The following is a 19,077-nucleotide window of genomic DNA, read 5'->3' as shown; positions in this document are numbered from 1 at the left end:
TCATCACAATTTGGGAGTGTACATGTATGTATACATCCATACATAAATATACAATGATTATGAAGCAACAGAGAAAAATGGAAACACTGGGGGTATCTTTGAGGTAAGATTTTTAGCCTTTACTTTTATTTTTCTTCATTCTTTCATAGTTTCTACATTTTTACAATGAGCACGAAGTGCATTTATAATCAGAAACAACTAAATATTATATATATATATATATTTAGCACACACTGGTTCCAGTTTCCTGGACTGGGACTATAGTACATAAAGAACTTAGAGGCTATTCTCTACGGACCATATGCATGCAAAATAAACTAAAATTAAATGCATGCATAAAAAGCAAATGCTTTATATTGTTAGAATTGTTTCAACAAAATTGGTGAGAAATCTCAGTAACATATGAATAACTTATCTATATCAGCAGTGGCGATCTTTTCATTACACATATATATCTGTTAAAAACAAATCCAGGGACTTCCCTGGTGGCACAGTGGTTAAGAATTCGCCTGCCAGTGCAGGAGACACGGGTTCAAGCCCTGGTCTGGGAAGATTCCACATGCCGGGGAACAACTAAGCCCGTGCGCCACAACTACTAAGCCTGCGCTCTAGAGCCTGCGAGCCACAACTACTGAGCCCGGGAGCCACAACTACTGAAGCCCACGTGCCTAGAGCCCATGATCCACAACAAGAGAAGCCACCGCAATAAGAAGCCTGCGCACCGCAACGAAAAGAGCAGCCACCACTCTCCGCAACTAGAGAAAGCTCTCGCGCAGCAATGAAGACCCAACTCAGCCAAAAATAAATAAATAAAATAAATAAATTTATTTTTTTTAAAAAAACAAAAAAACAAAAAAACAAATCCAGGTCACTCTTTTGTAATTATAACACACATTAAATCTCTAGGGTTGATATGTTCAATGAAGCAAAATTAAAAGAAAAAAAACACTTACTTTGGAGAAACTGTCACAACCTTCCCTTGGGAGAGGGAGAAGTCAGTGGCATCTCTTCCAATAATTGTAGCACTATACACTATGTTTTTCAAGCTTGAATTTTGCAGTAGAATCTATGTTGAAGAAGAGTATAAATGAGATCATGAATTTTAAAAATATACAACTTAACATTTCTTATTTTTTATCAAAGAGTTATATATTTTAACCATGAAAATACTTACTCCTAGTGTAGTAACTGGAAGAAAGCAGAATTTGTGTTCAAAGACAGTGTGTGTGTGTATTATTGTTTTTTTTTCCAGAAGTGGGCAGGGAGAAAGAGCTATCAGTCAAGGAAATGACAGATGTAAGAATACCTGATCATCGAAGATTTGAAATCCAAAGTTAGCAACTTGGATTTTAATTGTACTGCAAAGGGAAATCTTTAAAGAATTTGAAACAGAGAACTTACATAATCCAATTTACAAAAAGGTTACTCTGGCTGCTCAGTGTAGAAAGCATTATAAGGAGTATAGGTTTAGTATCAGAGGTCCAGGCTGAAAACGATGGTGGCCTCATCTAGAAGTGGTAGTAGAGCTAAGGGTTGGCTGTCCCTTCCTTCCTGATGCCAAGATATGGAGAATATTCGAGAATGAGTTACTTCATTTTTAGAGAGCATTTCATGAAAAATGTGAGTATATAAGTGTTTATGCAGAATATAATGGGGATTAAAAAATATACACATTAGAACGACACAGAGTTATCATGGAAAGTACTGATCCAGAGGACGGAGAAGACCTGAGGGAAGTGAATGGCTGGCCAAATTAGAGTAAGGAAAAGGTGACAGCACTTAGGCAGTCCAGGAACTATAGTCATAGATAGAATATGGTAGACATCTGTTGAAAGATAAATTAACTACTTTTATATTTCAGTAAGAACTTTGGTAACCACCAAGACAAGTATGTTGTTGCCGAAGAGTTTCTACCCTTTGTTTACCCTCAAATTTGGGGCTCTCATGTTGCTTACCTGCTTACAGATCTCAGTAACAATCGAGGCAAGACTCCTGTAGTGTCTTACTTTTTATGTATGTATGTGTGCATTTCAAGTATTAATTAACAGATCTAGTGATTTTAAGTCACAGAGAGCTAATTTCCATTTTCTGGAAGGAAATGTTGAAAATAATAGTAGATGTACTATGAACTGTTACTGGTTTATAGTCCTGGAACTTCCATAACCAGCCCTGAAATCTGAAGAAAGCTACTCATTCTCATTATGTCATACACACACACACACACACAAATAAATTTATATAAAAATAAATAAATAAGTAAATGATGCAAAGGCATAGGGCCCATCTGTGGTCAGATTATTCCACCCAACTCCAGGATTTCATGTAGGGGTCATGTGAGTGGTAGATGGGGAGAAGGGAAAGCTGTTCAAGGAAAGAAAGCAAGTTTTGGAACCTCAATTCTCCTTTTGCAATAAGAGCCATTCTTTAACTATTGTGCTCCTGTGTAAATTTTGTTTCAAAAAGGAAAAAAAAAAAGATAGTTCAATTGCTTTTAAAAGTATCTCAGAAAATCACTGCACTCTACATTTTTTCACTGATCATTATATTGTTTAATGGTCCCAGTATTCTATTTGTGACACATAGCTACAAAAATACTTTTTCAACTATAGTGGCCGTTTCTTGAGATTTTTCTTTATACTGGAAGGTTGAAAGCGTTGATAAGAATGACATTCTACTACTTAGGCACTGTCATTTACGGTGTTGATGCATACGGGCAAACTATGCCATAGATTCTCAGCAATTTCCAAATCAGTGATTTTCTTGAATGAAATACAAAATCTAAGCATGTTGTAATTGATATTTTATTTTGCATTTCTATTTAATTTTTATTGTTTCCTTCAAAAGATGTTTATTATATTTGTGAAAAATAAAAGCTCTATGTAGAATCGCATCTATAAAGTATGAACATTATTCTTAGTAAAAAGTGTGGAAAGAAATCATGTTTCCATTTTAATATGCTTTAATCTGATTTTTAACATCACAAATAAAATTTATGTTTAAAAATTAGCTTGTGTTATTAACTTTTTCAAAATAATAATCAAATGGCATAAAGAAATTCAAACATGTGTACAAAATTAGAAAACTAGTAATAATACTTAAGTGAAATAAATCACTGCTTAAATCTAATTCAGACCTCTCCTATCTTCTGCAGGCTTAAGCAAAGCATTTCTAACTCTTCAGAAATTTGATTCTGAAGTCAAAAGTCCTCTTCATTGTAATTACAGCTCTAGGCCAGTGAGTACCCAAGGCCCTTAATTATCATTGCACGTAGTGAATTACCGTACAAAATACTGTTGAAAATGTTCTCTGAAGAGTTTTGTACCTCTTTTTCCAACAAAAAAGGGAAAGGAATAAAATTTTTAAAAAGGGATCATACCTCGGGCTTCCCTGGTGGCGCAGTGGTTAAGAATCTGCCTGCCAATGCAGGGAACACGGGTTCGAGCCCTGGTCTGGGAAGATCCCACATGCCACGGAGCAACTAGGCCCGTGAGCCACAACTACTGAGCCTGCGCGTCTGGAGCCTGTGCTCCGCAACAAGAGAGGCCGCGATAGTGAGAGGCCCGCGCACCACGATGAAGAGTGGCCCCCGCTTGCAGCAACTAGAGAAGGCCTCGCACAGAAACAAAGACCCAACACAGCCATAAATAATAAATAAATAAATAAATAAAATAAATAAATAAAGGGATCATATCTCAATGTTTGCTAACAGAAAATCAGTAGAAGTGGCTTTCCTTTCCCTAAATTGAGCCCTTTACACTTCGAGACAAGGACCTGAGTTTTTCCTGATTTTTAACTGAATCCTTATTAACCATCACTCATACAGTCACAGAGCCTGCACAGTTATTTTCTCAAAAAGGTTACATCTACAAAACACCAGGATGTATCTTTTGAAGACCAAATATGGACATGTTTTGCATCAAAAGTATCAAATTACCACTCCCCCAGCTTAACATGAGGAGGAATACATAAAACAGCCTGAGGACAAGGAATAAAAATGATCTGACCAAAGAGGTAAATTAACTTCTGTACATAGTAAGATTCTAACAGCCCAGACTGTCCTGAGAAAGGAGAGAACTATAAATCTGGTTGAAGATTTTATGAAAACTAGTAGAAGGAACAGTCTTAAACAAATATAAGAAATAAAACTGTATGCTCGGGCTTCCCTGGTGGCGCAGTGGTTGAGAATCTGCCTGCCAATGCAGGGGACACGGGTTCGAGCCCTGGTCTGGGAAGATCCCACATGCCGCGGAGCAACTGGGCCCGTGAGCCACAATTACTGAGTCTGTGCGTCTGGAGCCTGTACTCTGCAACAAGAGAGGCCGCGATAGTGGGAGGCCCACGCACCGCGATGAAGAGTGGCCCCCGCTTGCCACAACTAGAGAAAGCCCTCGCACAGAAACGAAGACCCAACACAGCCATAAATAAATTTAAAAAAAACAAAACAAAACTGTATGCTCAACATATTTCACAAGTATTCATATGAAACATATTGTTTGAAAACCAAAGTGATGTTGATGATCCCTGACAAGATATTTCTCAATCAAAGAAAACACTTGCAAAACATGGACATATTTATATAGTTTTGTCATGGTCACAGGACTGAAAATTTCATTTTTAATTTTTCCTGCATATTAAAAAATTCATTGTTACACATTTAGCAGCTCCAGCATATATAAAATCCTTTAGTGGGATTAATGGTGGCCCTGGTCAGGAGTGCTTTCATTATTACTTCCCTTTCCATATCCTCATTTGAACAAAATCCATCTAGATGTGTAAAGTTCCCTAAAGGAAAGCCAAGCATACTCCGATCACAAGTTTCTACTTACAGCGTCAGTCTTCTTGTATATGAAATGGATCTCAAGTTTCCTGAATGATTTTCCCTTCAAAGTGCTTAACTTTCATTTTCCATCTCCCCACCCCATTCCTCAAATGAATGAAAGAGTCATTATTTCATTGCAGGTAATGATTGCTATTAAGGAAAAATTCTCCCTTTCACTCTGCTATACCTTTAGTTTAGAAGGAAAAACATTTAAGGCTTATTTTATCATACTGATACTTTTGTTAATTTTGGGTTGAGAAAGAAATATCTAAAACCCACTTAAATATTTAACTCCACGTATATTTTGGCCCCAAAGGTATCCTTACCTCTCTCAACACAGTGTCATGTAGAGTACAATGAAAGGGCACCACCTTCTTGGGGAGATATGCAGGAAGTCTTTCATACATGCAGACACAAAACATAAGCATCGGGATTGGATTGGGATCACAGATGTCAGTAGCCTAGTTTCAAAGAAGAGAATTATAAATTACAAGAAATACAAATAAAATATATAAAAAGAGCTAAAGCACAGTACATCAATTGTTGAATTACTTAAAACATCTTAAAATGTTATTGACAATGACACTGAAATGTTGCTATGAGCAAACAAAATATTGCTGTGAATCAGAACAGCTTCACCTATGTGTTAAAAGATAAATTAGATGTATTCTAAATATAACAATGACCGCACAGCCTCAAAGATGTCATAAAAGCTAGTCAGAAGTCAGAAAAAATACTGTGCACTAGAAATACTAATGTGATTAAGATACCATCCCTGACTTAAAGTATATAATACAGTAAAAGGTAATAGTAGACAAACTACTAAGGTAAAAGATAGCAAGAGGTTTTCAAGCAAAAGCCCAAAGGAGGAGGTAGCAGATGGGATGGCCTTGAAGAATGCTTGGATTTTAAATAAGCTGGTGTTTGGAGTGAGAGAAAGGTATATTCTATCAGAAAGGTAAAGAACTCTAGGACAAGGATATAGGAAGTATAGTGTTCATTCGGGAAAGAAAAAGTACAATCCGAATCATGCATAATTAGATCAGAAGGGGCCAGTTGTGGAAGAAAAGACTAAAGATTGCCACGGCCACACAGAGGAGGGTGTGGATGCCAGGGTGAGGGACTTGATTTCAGAACAAGGAATAACACAAGAGCAACAATTCGGGCAGATCAGGTAGGGGCAGGGGGAGGTGGCTGGGGAAGTACTTTGCCTAGAACAAATCACAGTAAGGCAGAAAATGTAATTATACTGATAAACAAGATAAATTAGTGCTGGTTGTTGGAAGAGATTTGAGAGAAAATCCAGAATTAGAGAGGAATAACAGCAGGACAATCAACATAGCCAGAATGTGCATTAAACCCAAAATGTAGAGTCAGGAGCAGGAGGAGGAAGGATTCTTTCTCTCAGTTTATGTAGTGCCTATATCTCCTAGAAAAAGGCGGAAGTAGCAGGGAAGAATTATTCATAGCAATGAAGTATTGGGATTGGTCTGAGGCAAAGACTCAAAGACATATAAACACCACTGATAAACAAGCAGCTCTGTCATTGTTAGTCAACAGGGAGCTCCTAACATTTCCCAAAAATGAATATCTACTATGACTTAATGGCACACATTCACATTAGCAACTGAAAATGATCTGGGCCTGGCTTGGAAACACAAATAGTGCCAGAGCTAAGGATATCTAAAGTGTTATGTGGAACTAAAGCACTTGATTCTGAAATCTGGCAGCAGTTAGCACAGAATAATGACAGCCCCTTTGATCATCTGTTAGCCCACATTCCCGAATACATTCTTTTCCTTCTTTGAAAGGACACAAAGGTTTATTCTTTCTTGTTCTGTCAATAAGCAGTAAGGCTAACCAATAAAGGTGCCTGGGGAGGAGATTATTAGGGGGAAAAGGGGGAGCCTTGGCAGGGTAGAAAACTGTTAGTGAGTATGATGTGAGGAAAACTGAGAAATATATCAGGACCTCAAAGTTTCTCATCAGTATTCTGTCATCTCACATTTCTTCACTAAAGACAATGTTAGTCAACATATATAAGAAAATTATTCAACATAAGGACAAACTGAAAAATGGAATACAGTGTTTAATTCCCACGAAATGAAGAATATGGGCCAGCCTCTGGGCGTGATCCAAAGAGAGCTATCTACAGTGATGGGAAATGTGTTCATTGGGGAAAGGGTAGAACTAGTGGCAGGATACTCTGGTTCCCAAGTCTGAGGCCAGTAAAAGTCTTCTGAACAGTTATAGTGACTACAGCATAAAATATATAGGCAGCAATACAAAATTATTCCAAAAACTCACCTTTGAAAAATATGTAATAGGATGAAGAGGTAGTATTTTGGAAATGAAAAAAAATGTTTATCTTAATTGAAAAATATATTTGATAATCAGGGTATTAGAGTGAAAAACCACAGAAAAGCACAGTCTTACCTTTATGATAAATTTCAATGAAAATAACCTAAAGAAATTGCATTTTAGTCAATCCTAGGCTTAAAAAGCCAAATGTCAAAATAAGTTATGTTTGTTTAAAACAAGATTTTCATGTGAGATATATTTCAAAGATAATCATCACTTTCTCTACACAGTTCTAACCTAGAAGAACCTCACTTGTATTGATCCATTTTTCCCCTGATGATATTTTCAAACTGGACTAACAAAAGACAGGGAATTTTTTTTAAAATGCCATAATAGAGGAAAATGGTGGAGTAAAAATCTAGTAAACTAAAATCAAGTCCTGCTACCACAAAGTGCCATAATCTTTACTAAATCAATTGGTTTCTCTAGGTCTCAATGTCCTCATCTGGGTTTAATTTGCTATGACTTCAAGATATCCCAGCTTTCAAACTAGATACCAGTCAAAACTAGTAGTACCCAATGACATACCATAATCCTACAGAGAACACTACTGGTTGCCTTGCCAACAGCAATTTTCTCCTTTCTTCTTTACTAAGACTCCCAATTTTTGTGGCTGTTCCATTACCTTTCTCAAACACTGGTTTAACTACAAACATGGGATGCAATTATGGTCAATGATATACGATGGGAAGTATGCTGTGGGACCATTGGGAAAGTTTGCTTTATGGAAAATGAGAAGCACAAGAAGAGGTCCTATTCAACCAGACCAAGAACAGCTGTATAATGGCGTTATGTAAGATTTTCAGTAGGAACTTTGTGGTTATTAGCGCATGTGCTTAAAACAAAGCCAGCAGGCTGAGAAGGGCTGAGCAAAAATGAACCATTGATAACTTTGTTGAGGAAATGAATAACTATCCCTACAATCTTCTACTGCCTGAATTCATCTTACATAAAACATTGATTTTCTTTACTTTTAAAACACTTTTATTCATGAATTCTGTTATTAAGGCTGAAAGCATCCAAGTTGATATAAAGTAACAACATTTTTAAGAGAAAAGTTAGATTATCTATTCACCCTTAGCTTCCATCACTACTCAGTGAATTCTGTGTAGGAGAATCTCTCTCTCTCTCTCTACATGAGGGAATAAAAATACATTCTATGCTGAGTCCAAATAATTTGCACAATATCTTTGCTTTAAAAGGGAGGATATGTAATAATTGTTACATTCCAGCTGGCAGGATTCCACCAACAGGGCATAACACTGGCACAGAAACTTATCCAACTGATTCAATAGTTGCAAAGAAGGACATGATGAATAAGGAACTTAAACATTTATAAATAAGTCCAGCGGTGAATTTCACAAGATTCAAATGTGGACCAGTGCTAAGCATCAGCATTAATTCACTATGGTTAAGTTAATTTAAGAGTGATATTTTTAAAACTTTGACATTTAATGCAGTGGGTAAATTCAGGCTGATAAAAAGGTAGGGAACTGGAACTGGCTCGTTAAAGCTTGGTAATTATCAGCTAAGTTAATTGTCAATTTTTCCATTCATCAAATCTTAGACATCTTCTCTACATTTTTTATGTAGTAGATACTCAAATTTTAAAATCTTTTTTTTTTTTTTGGCTACACAATAAAATAAACATTTTGAGTCACTTTATCTGAGGAAGTCAAAAAGCAAAGGAGAGAATCACAATGTATGATGAATTATATTTTCTAAACAAAGATATTTTAAGTTTCTTGTAAACCCTTACCAATTCTCAAAGGTTACCTTAAACATCAAATGTCCTATGCAACTCTTCCTGGTTCCTTTTTCAGAATGATTTCTCTCCCCCTTTGATTCCCAAAGCATACTGTTTCTATGTCTTCTTGGCATGCACTGGCTGCTTTGTACCAGATATATGTGCAACTGTTAGTCAGTAACATATTTGAAGGCATGAGTATGGTTTCACCATATCTGTATCCCTTGCAGGGTCTATCTAGCATATTTCATGGAGGATATTCAACCTGTCAAATTGACGGGAACTATAATATTTTTTTCTTCCACACTAAAGTATTTAATTAGAGTTTATCTTTAAAACTCTTACAAAAGAACTCTTTGGCCAAAACCCCTGATTACAGTATCTCTTTATAGCTCTACCAATATAAAAGATAAATGTCAGACCTGGTACAAACTGACTTTAACATATAAGTGACCTCAATACAAGGAAAAAGCAAGCCGTTATGAAACATCATTTCTCCAGCAGGTGTAAGGAAGCACTTTCTACCAAGTCACAAGTGGGCACTGGCATCATCAATCTTTCTGAATCACAGAACGGAAAACTCAGAGTTTGTTGTAATGGTCCTCTTGTGTCCTTTTGTGTCTGGTCACCAGGTCTCACAAACCTCACAATATCTCCCCTATCAGTTTATTATTTTAATTCCCCATTAAAATGATATGAGTAGAGAAACTACTTTTCTCCTTGACCAACTGCAATGGCATTTTTATTGTACTGTGTTCCCTGCTTCCAGTGCCTTTCGTCTAGGTCCATCCTCACCACTGCTGTAAAAGTAAACACCTTTATTCCCACAACAACCACATAGTAAACTCCTGACTTTTTATGCTGATACCCAAGATCCCAGTATATGCCCTATGTCTATTTTTCCAATCCCAAACTCCAACTAAGGCAAACTATTCACACAATTTCCTTAATGTATGTCATTTATCCACATTCTACATTCTGCTTATGCCTGAATAAACACCCTCTCTTACCACTACCAATCCAAATCCAACCCACCATTCAAGACCCCAAGTAAGTCCTGCCTTCTCCACAAAGTCTTTGGTGGATCAATCTAGATCACACTGATCTCTTCTTTTATCTGAATTCTACGCTTTATTCTTTTCCTACATTGACAATTAAATCAGTAGAACATTATTTATCATTTAACTTGCATATATCTTGATAATTCAATGAGTTTGCATATTCTTTGAAGTCAGGAATTATTTATTATACTACTTCATTACTCTAAAGTAACAAACTAAAGTCTCAGAAAATGGTAAGCATATAATATGTTTTTGATTGTTGCTATAGAGGATGATGTGAAAGGCCAGATGGAATTATAACTTGGAGGTCTAAATATAATAAAACTCTGTATTGACATTGTGACCTCTACATCAATATTTATTTTAAAACTAAGGTGAAAATTCTTCTTTTTTGCTACCAAATAGGAAAACAATAATAGAACATCTATATTCAAACAATCTGCTCCTTTAATTCATTCTTAGAGCTCAGATAATATTAATAAAGCACTTAAACTTCATTGTTGGGGTTTAAGAAAACTGGACCTATAGCTAGAACTGCGTGCTTATTACACAGTCAGATGTACATAATTACACACATTTAAAAACAGCCAGTAGATTTCTATGAAGTCATACTTCAATTTCCACATTTTAGCAATATCCCATGAGAAGACTGTTTCAATTTAGATTTAAAATATATGAACAGGGCTTCCCTGGTGGCGCAGTGGTTGAGAGTCTGCCTGCCAATGCAGGGGACACGGGTTCGAGCCCTGGTCTGGGAAGATCCCACATGCCGCGGAGAGGCTGGGCCCGTGAGCCACAACTACTGAGCCTGCGCGTCTGGAGCCTGTGCTCCGCAACAAGAGAGAGCGCAACAAGAGAGGCCGTGAGAGTGAGAGGCCCGCGCACCGCGATGAAGAGTGGCCCCCGCTCGCCGCAGCTGGAGAGGGCCCTCGCACAGAAACGAAGACCCAACACAGCCATAAATAAATAAATAAATAAAGCTAGGCTAAAAAAACAAAAAAACAAACAAACAAACAAACAAAAACTGTAAAATATATGAACAAAGGAATATTATAAAGGAGTCAATCAACATTTTTCCAAAGAAGACATAAAAATGGCCAACAGGTACATAAAAAGATGTTTAACATCACTAACCATTAGGGAAATGTAAATCAAAATCACAAGGAGAGATCATCTTATACTGGTTAGAATGGGAATGTAAATCAAAATCACATTAGGGAAATGTAAATCAAAATCACAAGGAGAGATCATCTTATACTGGTTAGAATGGGAATGTAAATCAAAATCACATTAGGGAAATGTAAATCAAAATCACAAGGAGAGATCATCTTATACTGGTTAGAATGGCTATTATCGAAAAGATAAGAGATGACAAGAATTGGTGAGAATGTGGAGAAAAGGGAACACATGCACACTCTTGGTAGGAATGTGAATTGGTGCAGCCACTATGGAAAACAGTATTGTGGTTCCTCAAAAAATTAAAAATAGAACTACTACATCGTCCAGCAATTCCACTTCTGGGTATATATCCAAAGGAAATAAAATCAGTTACATCACAGATATCTGCACTTCCATGTTCAACTGCAGCATTATTCACAAAAGCCAAAATACAGGAACAACATTAAGTGTCTCTTGACAGATGAATGGATAAAGAAAGTGTGGTATATACTTACAATGGAATATTATTTAATCATAAAAAAGAAGGAAATCCTGCCATTTGTGACAATATGGATGAACCTGGAGGACATTATAGTAAGTGAAATAAGCCAGACACAGAAAGACAAGTACTGTATGATTTCAATTATATGTGGAATCTAAAAAAGTCAAACTCAAAGAACCAGAGAGTTAAATGGTAGTAGCCAGGGGATGGAGATAGGGGAAATGGGGAGATGTTGGTCAAAGGATACAAATCTTTAATTATAAGATGACTGAGTTCTGGGGAAGTAATGTAAAGTATGGTCATTATAGTTAATAATATACTGGACTGTACGCTTGAAATTTGCTAAGAGAGTAGATCCTAAGTATTCTCACCACAAAAAACAAAGTAACTATGTGAGGTGATGGATGCTGACGTGTTAATTAACTTGATCATGGTAATCATTTCACATCGTATATGTATGTTAAATCATCACATTGTACACAAAAAAAATTACATTGTACAAGCTAAATATACACAATTTTTATTTGCTAGCCGTAACTTAAAAAGCTGGAAAAAGTAAGAGAAGAAATTCATAAAATATTTATAGAATGTGTGATTTTAAGGCACCCACCTGTATGTCCATGTCAAAGCCAATTTCACGAAGAACATTCACAATAATCAGGCAATTGTGCAGATACTGTTCAGAACTTTTCGGTTGTGTGTACATATTTACAAAATGAGATTCAATCTGGAAAAGACAACAATCAAGTCTTTTAGTAACGGAATAAAAATTACTGCTTTTTAACTGTTCTCTGTAGTTCAGCAAAGAATCATTTAAATACTAACATTTGTCAGTAGGAGATTATTATACTCAAAATAAAAGAATAAATAAAAAGGGAATGCTAGCCATTCAGATGTAGGTATGACTTAAAATTAAAACTTCAAAAGAATCAGTTTGCAGAAAGTATTTCAAATTTTAATTGCTAAGTTCTTTCAAATAAGAGAAGACCACTCTGCATAAAAAGGACTCTTACCAAAAATGGGCAATAGGCTCCTAACAGAGTTGCAAAAACAAGGCCATTTAAAAGGTCTCTGTCAAAATTTACTATCCATCTCTCAGAGGGAATAACATCTGCCCCCAAAAAAGAGAGAGAGAGTAAATATCATAATAGTTTTATTTTTCTAACTATATCTCTTATGGAAATTTGAGCAATAGTCAAAGAGAAATTTGCCTTAGCTTGGAAAAGAAAAAACATATTATTTTGGAAATAAAAAAATAAATAAATAAACCTCAGAAGCTTAGTAACATGAAATATATCTGTAAGGTATTACAGGCAACTGCAAGCTGTCTCCTTTATTTCTATTGGAACCACTTTGAAGAATATACGACCATGCAGTAATAGAAAAAAAATCTGATATTTCAAAATTACTCATTCTGTTGAGTACCGTGAAGTTCAAATGTTTGATCAATGATCATCAACATGGGTAAGGAGGCTCGGAAGGCATGAGGTTTCCTGTAACTCTAAAGTTTTAGTGTGCCAGTTTCACTATTTGCTGCAGAAAATCCTCCACATGTAGGGTAAGTATGTGAAAGGGGTTGGAGATTTATGGCTTAAAGAAACCAGAAATGACCTATAAAAGATAATACAAGATGGAGGAATAATAAAAGAAGTTTAAAAAAAAAAAAAAGACGTTTTCAGTTACAGAGACGACTACACTATGCTGAGACTAGGAAAAAAAAGTGAAAGTATCTGGATATTTAGTGAAAAACAAAACAAAAACAAACCTGTCCTATATTTGGGAGGAAGGAAAGATGATTTAAACATCAGAAATTATTGCTGTGATGAATGTGACATTTCCTTTTTTAAAATGTTTCCAAAAGGGCCTAGATTCTTAATGGTTTGAGATAATTTCTTGTCTGAAAAGAGGGGGAAAAATTGGTGATCTTCATAAACCCCCTCAAATCCCTTGATTCTCGTTTTCCGCGAAGAAGAAACCATGATGGGATATGTTCATGACATGTATATGACTTCACAAAGTAGGATTGTTTTACGCCTGGAACTGGAAGACTTAATTTTCTCTGGAACCACAGATGTCCCGGATATTTCACAGAAACAGTGCCCAGTACTTTTTCATCTGAGACGCTGCAACATTGAACATTTCTAGAGGATTTCTATAGTATATTATTGCAAAATTAGTCTAGCAAACAAAGATCACTAGGAATTTTCAACTAACACATAGCAAACAACATTCTGCACTATATTTTTGAAAGTATTTTTTTTCCTGGCAGAAATCTATAAATAATTGTATGTCTGATATAAGATGTGATACAACCAAAGTAATTATTGTAAAATGTACATTTCTAGTTGTCTGAATAATTATAGTCTAAATGTACTTCTTGATGTATATTTGCCACTCATAGCTTTTAATAAAAAGGGTCTCAATTTGTAGCCAAAATTCATTTTTCTATGAACTAGAAACAACAATTCTAACTTAAATCTGAAAAAGGCAATTTACTAGCCTTTTAAGTTTATAGTGAAACAGTCAGTTGGCAGTGGATATAGACTGTGACCTCTAAGTATCTCATCCTTATCTTGTACCGACATCAGACAAGGGACAGAAATTCCCCTGAAAGAATTTAACATCTTACTGAGGAAAGATAACCACCACAAGAGGAAAACTAATGAAATATTTCCTAACTAGAAGTTAATGAATAGATAACAATATAGCAAAACCTAAGTGTTATACTGTCACTTCCAATTCCAACAACTGCAATCCAGCATCACAGGGTTCATTATGACCTTCCCCCTTTGCCTATTTCTAACTTGTTTCTTTCAACAGTGAAAAACATGGCTCTCACTATCGAAAATAGATTTACTTATTTGTTGAGCCACAGTATACATATAAAGTACTTTCAGAATTGCAAACCCATCCCCCTGTAAGAAACTAGAGTAACTTGTATATGTACAGTTCTATTTGTCTTTAGTTCTACATTATGCAGTCATGGTACTATATTCAAGAGAGAATTAAGTCAGCTCCTTTCTCCTCCATTACATTCAGTGAGGTTGTCAAACATCTGTAATGCAGTTAGATTCATTTGTCACAGTCTGCATTCCATCCTGGATTACTACTTCTATGTCTTGGTTGATTAAAATACATATATACACTAACATTCACTCTTTCTGGATTTTGAGGGATACACTTTTAGGATTTTGAGAGATACATTATCATGTATTCACCATCACATTTCCATACAGAAAAGTTTCATCACTTCCAAAATTCTCATGTGCATTTTAGAGTCAACTTATTGATATCTACAAAAAAAAGTGTGGTAGGATGTTCACTGGGGTTACGTTGAATCTACAGATCATTTTGACATCTTAACGATATTGAGTCTTTCAATACCACGTGCATGGTGTATTTCTTTATCTAGTTATCTTTGATTTCTTTCATCAGTGTTTCGTAACATTCAGCACATATATTCTACACATATTTTGTTAGGTTTACACTTAAGAATTTAATGGTGCTATGATAAATTATATATATGTATAAATATAAATAGATAATTTCAAATTCCAATTGTTTACTGCCATTACATAGAAATAGAATTTATTTTTGTATACTGATCATATATCCATCCTACAACCTTGATAAACACTTATACTAGTTTAGGACCTTTTCTGTAGATTCTTTGGGATCTTCTACTTGATTGTCATGTCAAATTCCAGCCTCTTTCCCAGGGGGAGAGGTGGGGTTTTTTGTTTTTAAGGGTTTTTTGAAGCTGCAATGAGCTTTCACCAGGGCCCTAAGGATGACAGTATGTGTTGCTCTTCTCCCCACAGATGAACACTTTTGTTCTACAGGGAATATAGGAATCTGGGCAAATTGCCTGCCCCTCCCCCCAGGTCTGCGCTACAGGGAGCACATTCTCCTGACTCACTCCAGTCCTTTCTGTGAGCAACCAGGGAGGTTTGCGGAGTAAAAACCTTCAAGAGGATGCAGACTCTCCCTTTAACTCTGGCCCCCAGAGACTTCATGCTCTCTCATCAGAGTACACTAGGTTTCTACCAATTCACCAACCACCTTAACTCTTCTCCTCGGCACCTAGCTATCTCTACCACAAGAAGAAAATTGCTATCATCCCACTTCTTCCTGTAAGCACCTACTCCTCCTTGAACTTTGGGCCACTTTATTGCCCTCCAGCTTCAGCTTTCTAGGGGAGCTTAAAAAAAACTGAGAATTTGCTTTGTATGGCTTTTGCTGTCACTCTTATTTTAGGGGTGGGAGCAAAGCTCTTTCTGGTCTTCTACCTCCCTGAGTGGAAACCAGCAGCACCTATTTTTGGTCAACCCATCATAACCCTGGAACTGCTTTGATATTACTTGTCAAACAATTGTTGGCATGGACTGTTGCTGCTCCAAGTGTGAATAGGTTGGCCATAATTCTCCAGGACAATATTGGGAAAAGGTAAGAACCAAACTTCACAGCTCTTCTCCTGTCTCTGATCCCATGCCTGTATCCTGTCATTCATACACAAGGCTGCTGACAAGCCCCCATTACACTGTACCACAGTCTTAGGAATGCCAAGGATTTTCTCTGCTTTTATGTTAGTTCCTTTGATCTAAGCTACTCTCTCTTCTCTACTCCCACGAAGATGTTGCTCTCCAAAGTGCGCTCTGTGAATCAGCAGCACCTTCATCAACTGAAAGTCTGTTGGAAATGAGGACTTTCAGGCCCCACTCAACACCTACTGAAACATAAAAACAGTTTAACAAAATCTCCGAGCGATTTATATTCACATTACTGTCTGAGAAGTGTTGATCTAGGGTTGTTTTTCAGCGAGAGAACCAGTGGTCTAATCTGGTCCCCATTTGTCAGGAACCAGAAAAGTCAAGTGATGTTTCACAGATGTTTTAAAATTCTAATTTGGAAGTTATATTTTTATCTGTTTTTCAATTATATCACTCCAAATATTCAGAAATATTAAAATATTAATAAAAATGCTGGTCCTAATATTATTATGAATTAGAGATATGGCTGTTACACATAAAACTGAATCATTTTATATACTGAAGGAATAAGTACATTCACTTATTTTTATGAATATCATAATTATTATATAAATATTTTAGGTATTATAATAGTACATTTTTATAATGGCTTTATTAATATGTAATTCACATATCATAAATTTCACCCAATTCAATTGTCCAGTCCATTGTTGTTTATTATTTTTACAGAGTTGTGCAATCATCACTACTATATAATTTTAGAATATTTTTATGAACACATAAAGAAATCCCAAACATATTGGCTGTCACTTCCCATTTCCTTCTTCCCTCATCCCCTGGAAAAAATTAATCTACTTTCTGTCACTATGATTTGTCTATTCTGGACATGTCATAGAAATGGAATCATAAAATATGTATCCCCTTCTGTTCTGGCTTCTTTCATTTAGCATAATGTTTTCAAGGTTAAAGGCTGTAGCATGTATCAGTGCTTCATTCCTTTTTATGGCTGAATAATATTTCACTTTATGAACATACATATTTTGTTTATCCATTCATGAGTTTATGGGTATTTGGGTGGTTTCTACTTTTTGACTATTATAAATAACACTGCTATAGACATTTATATAGGAGTTTCTGTGTGAACATGTTTTCAATTATCTTGAGTATAAACCAATGAGTGAAACTGCTAGAAGATATTGTTAATCTACTTTTAATATTTCAAAAAAATTACTAAACTGTTTTCCAATGTGGTTGCACTGTTTTCCAATCTATCTAGCAATGTATAAGGTTCTCATTTCTATAAATCCTTACCAATACTTGCTATAATATGACTTCCTTTCTTTTTTTTTTTTTTTTAAATAGTTTAAGTCATAGTAGTTGGTGACAAGTGCTATCTCACTGTGGTTTTGCTTTGCATTTCCCTAATGACTAATTACATAGAGCATCTTTTCATGTGCTCATTCGCCATTTACTTACCTTCTAATTTTTAAAATGTCTATTCAAATCCTTTGCCCATTTTTTAATTGTTATTTGTTTTTTTATTGTTGAGTTTTAAATGTTTTTTTATATATTCTTGTTAAAATCATTGCTAGATATGTGATTTTGCTATTGCTGTGTCCTTTGAAATGTTTTTTTCCTTTATATTCTATTAATATGGTGTATCACATTGATTGGTATTTACACGCTAAACCAATCTTTCATTCCTGAGATATATTTCATCTAGTAATTTTGTTTAATTCTTTTAAAATGTTGCTGGATCCTGTTGGCTAGTATTTTTGAGGATTTCTGTGCCTATATTCATAACAGATAACACAGGACATTTTAAATTATTTTTTAAAAGACTTTGGAAATGCTATGTAATATATGCTTTAATGTAGAAGTCATCTTGCTTCTAAAGGCAGTTGATTTATTAGGATATGTGAACTCTAAATAATTATCAGGTCAGCCACATGAGATTGAGATAATGTATATAATACTTGGTAGAACCTCCATATAAGTGCATCATTAAACTAGAAAGAAAGTGAAGGCTCTTCTGTACCAGGGTGATAATTACTATGGAGAAGACTGATTAGAAATACTGGGTTGTCCAAAAAGTTCTTGGCCAACCCAATACAAGAAGGTGTAAGAAAACAATATCAAATGCAAGAAAGAAAGAAATTATAGCAGCTACATAGAACAGAACAGACACAAATGATTAATAATATTATGCTAATATATTTTAAAAATTTAGATGATATTCATTAATTTCATAAAGTGAGTTATAAAATCTCACTCAGTGGAAAATAGAAAATAAGAATAATCTTACTATAATTAAAGAATTGATTTAGTTATTTAATCATCCCTTTTGAAATAATAGGCCCAGATGGTTTTACCAGTAAATTCTACAAAATCTAAGAAACAACCAATTTCACTATTATAGAGACCCTTACAAAAGAGGGACTCTTCAAGTAATTAGAGATTTACACACAAAAAACTAAAATGTACAGAAAATATTTACAAATTATCACTTGTAAACTGAAGCAAAAAATTAAAATATTAGTAAACTAATTCTAGAAAGGTATTAAAAAAAGATTAGCTATCATGGCAAAATTGAATTTGTGCCAGGACTGCAAGTTTAGTTTACATTTAAAAATCAATTTAACTTACCATATTAAAATGCATAGATACATATCTATCTAGCTATCTATCCAGATAATTCTATAGTATTCATTATAAAAATTCCTACAAAACTAAGGAGAGGATATAAATTCCAGAACACAATGAACATAATCTGCAAAATAATCCTACAGTAAATATCACAGTTACTGATGAAATGTGGAATATACTCTAAGATTAAATATGAAGAAGATCAGGTATAATACAAGATTATCTATGCTAATAGAAGGTTAGAAAAAGTCTCTTCATGGCTCAGTTTCAACCAATATCTTACACTTCAAAAG

The 19,077-nt window shown here is 35.2% G+C and overlaps 1 protein-coding gene across 1 annotated transcript in view; it reads right to left on the bottom strand.

The window, feature by feature from the left end:
• Positions 1–19,077, bottom strand: part of CFAP47 (cilia and flagella associated protein 47) — a 489,567-nt gene that overhangs the window by 251,404 nt on the left and 219,086 nt on the right. The window contains 4 exon segments of the mRNA XM_036839258.1: positions 954–1,066; positions 5,146–5,280; positions 12,259–12,375; positions 12,662–12,759. Coding sequence (XP_036695153.1) covers positions 954–1,066; positions 5,146–5,280; positions 12,259–12,375; positions 12,662–12,759 — 463 coding nt within the window.

This window comes from Balaenoptera musculus, chromosome X (genome assembly GCF_009873245.2).
Source record: "Balaenoptera musculus isolate JJ_BM4_2016_0621 chromosome X, mBalMus1.pri.v3, whole genome shotgun sequence".
Taxonomy (NCBI): Eukaryota; Metazoa; Chordata; class Mammalia; order Artiodactyla; family Balaenopteridae; genus Balaenoptera; species Balaenoptera musculus.
This window is presented reverse-complemented; position numbering and strand designations above follow the sequence as displayed.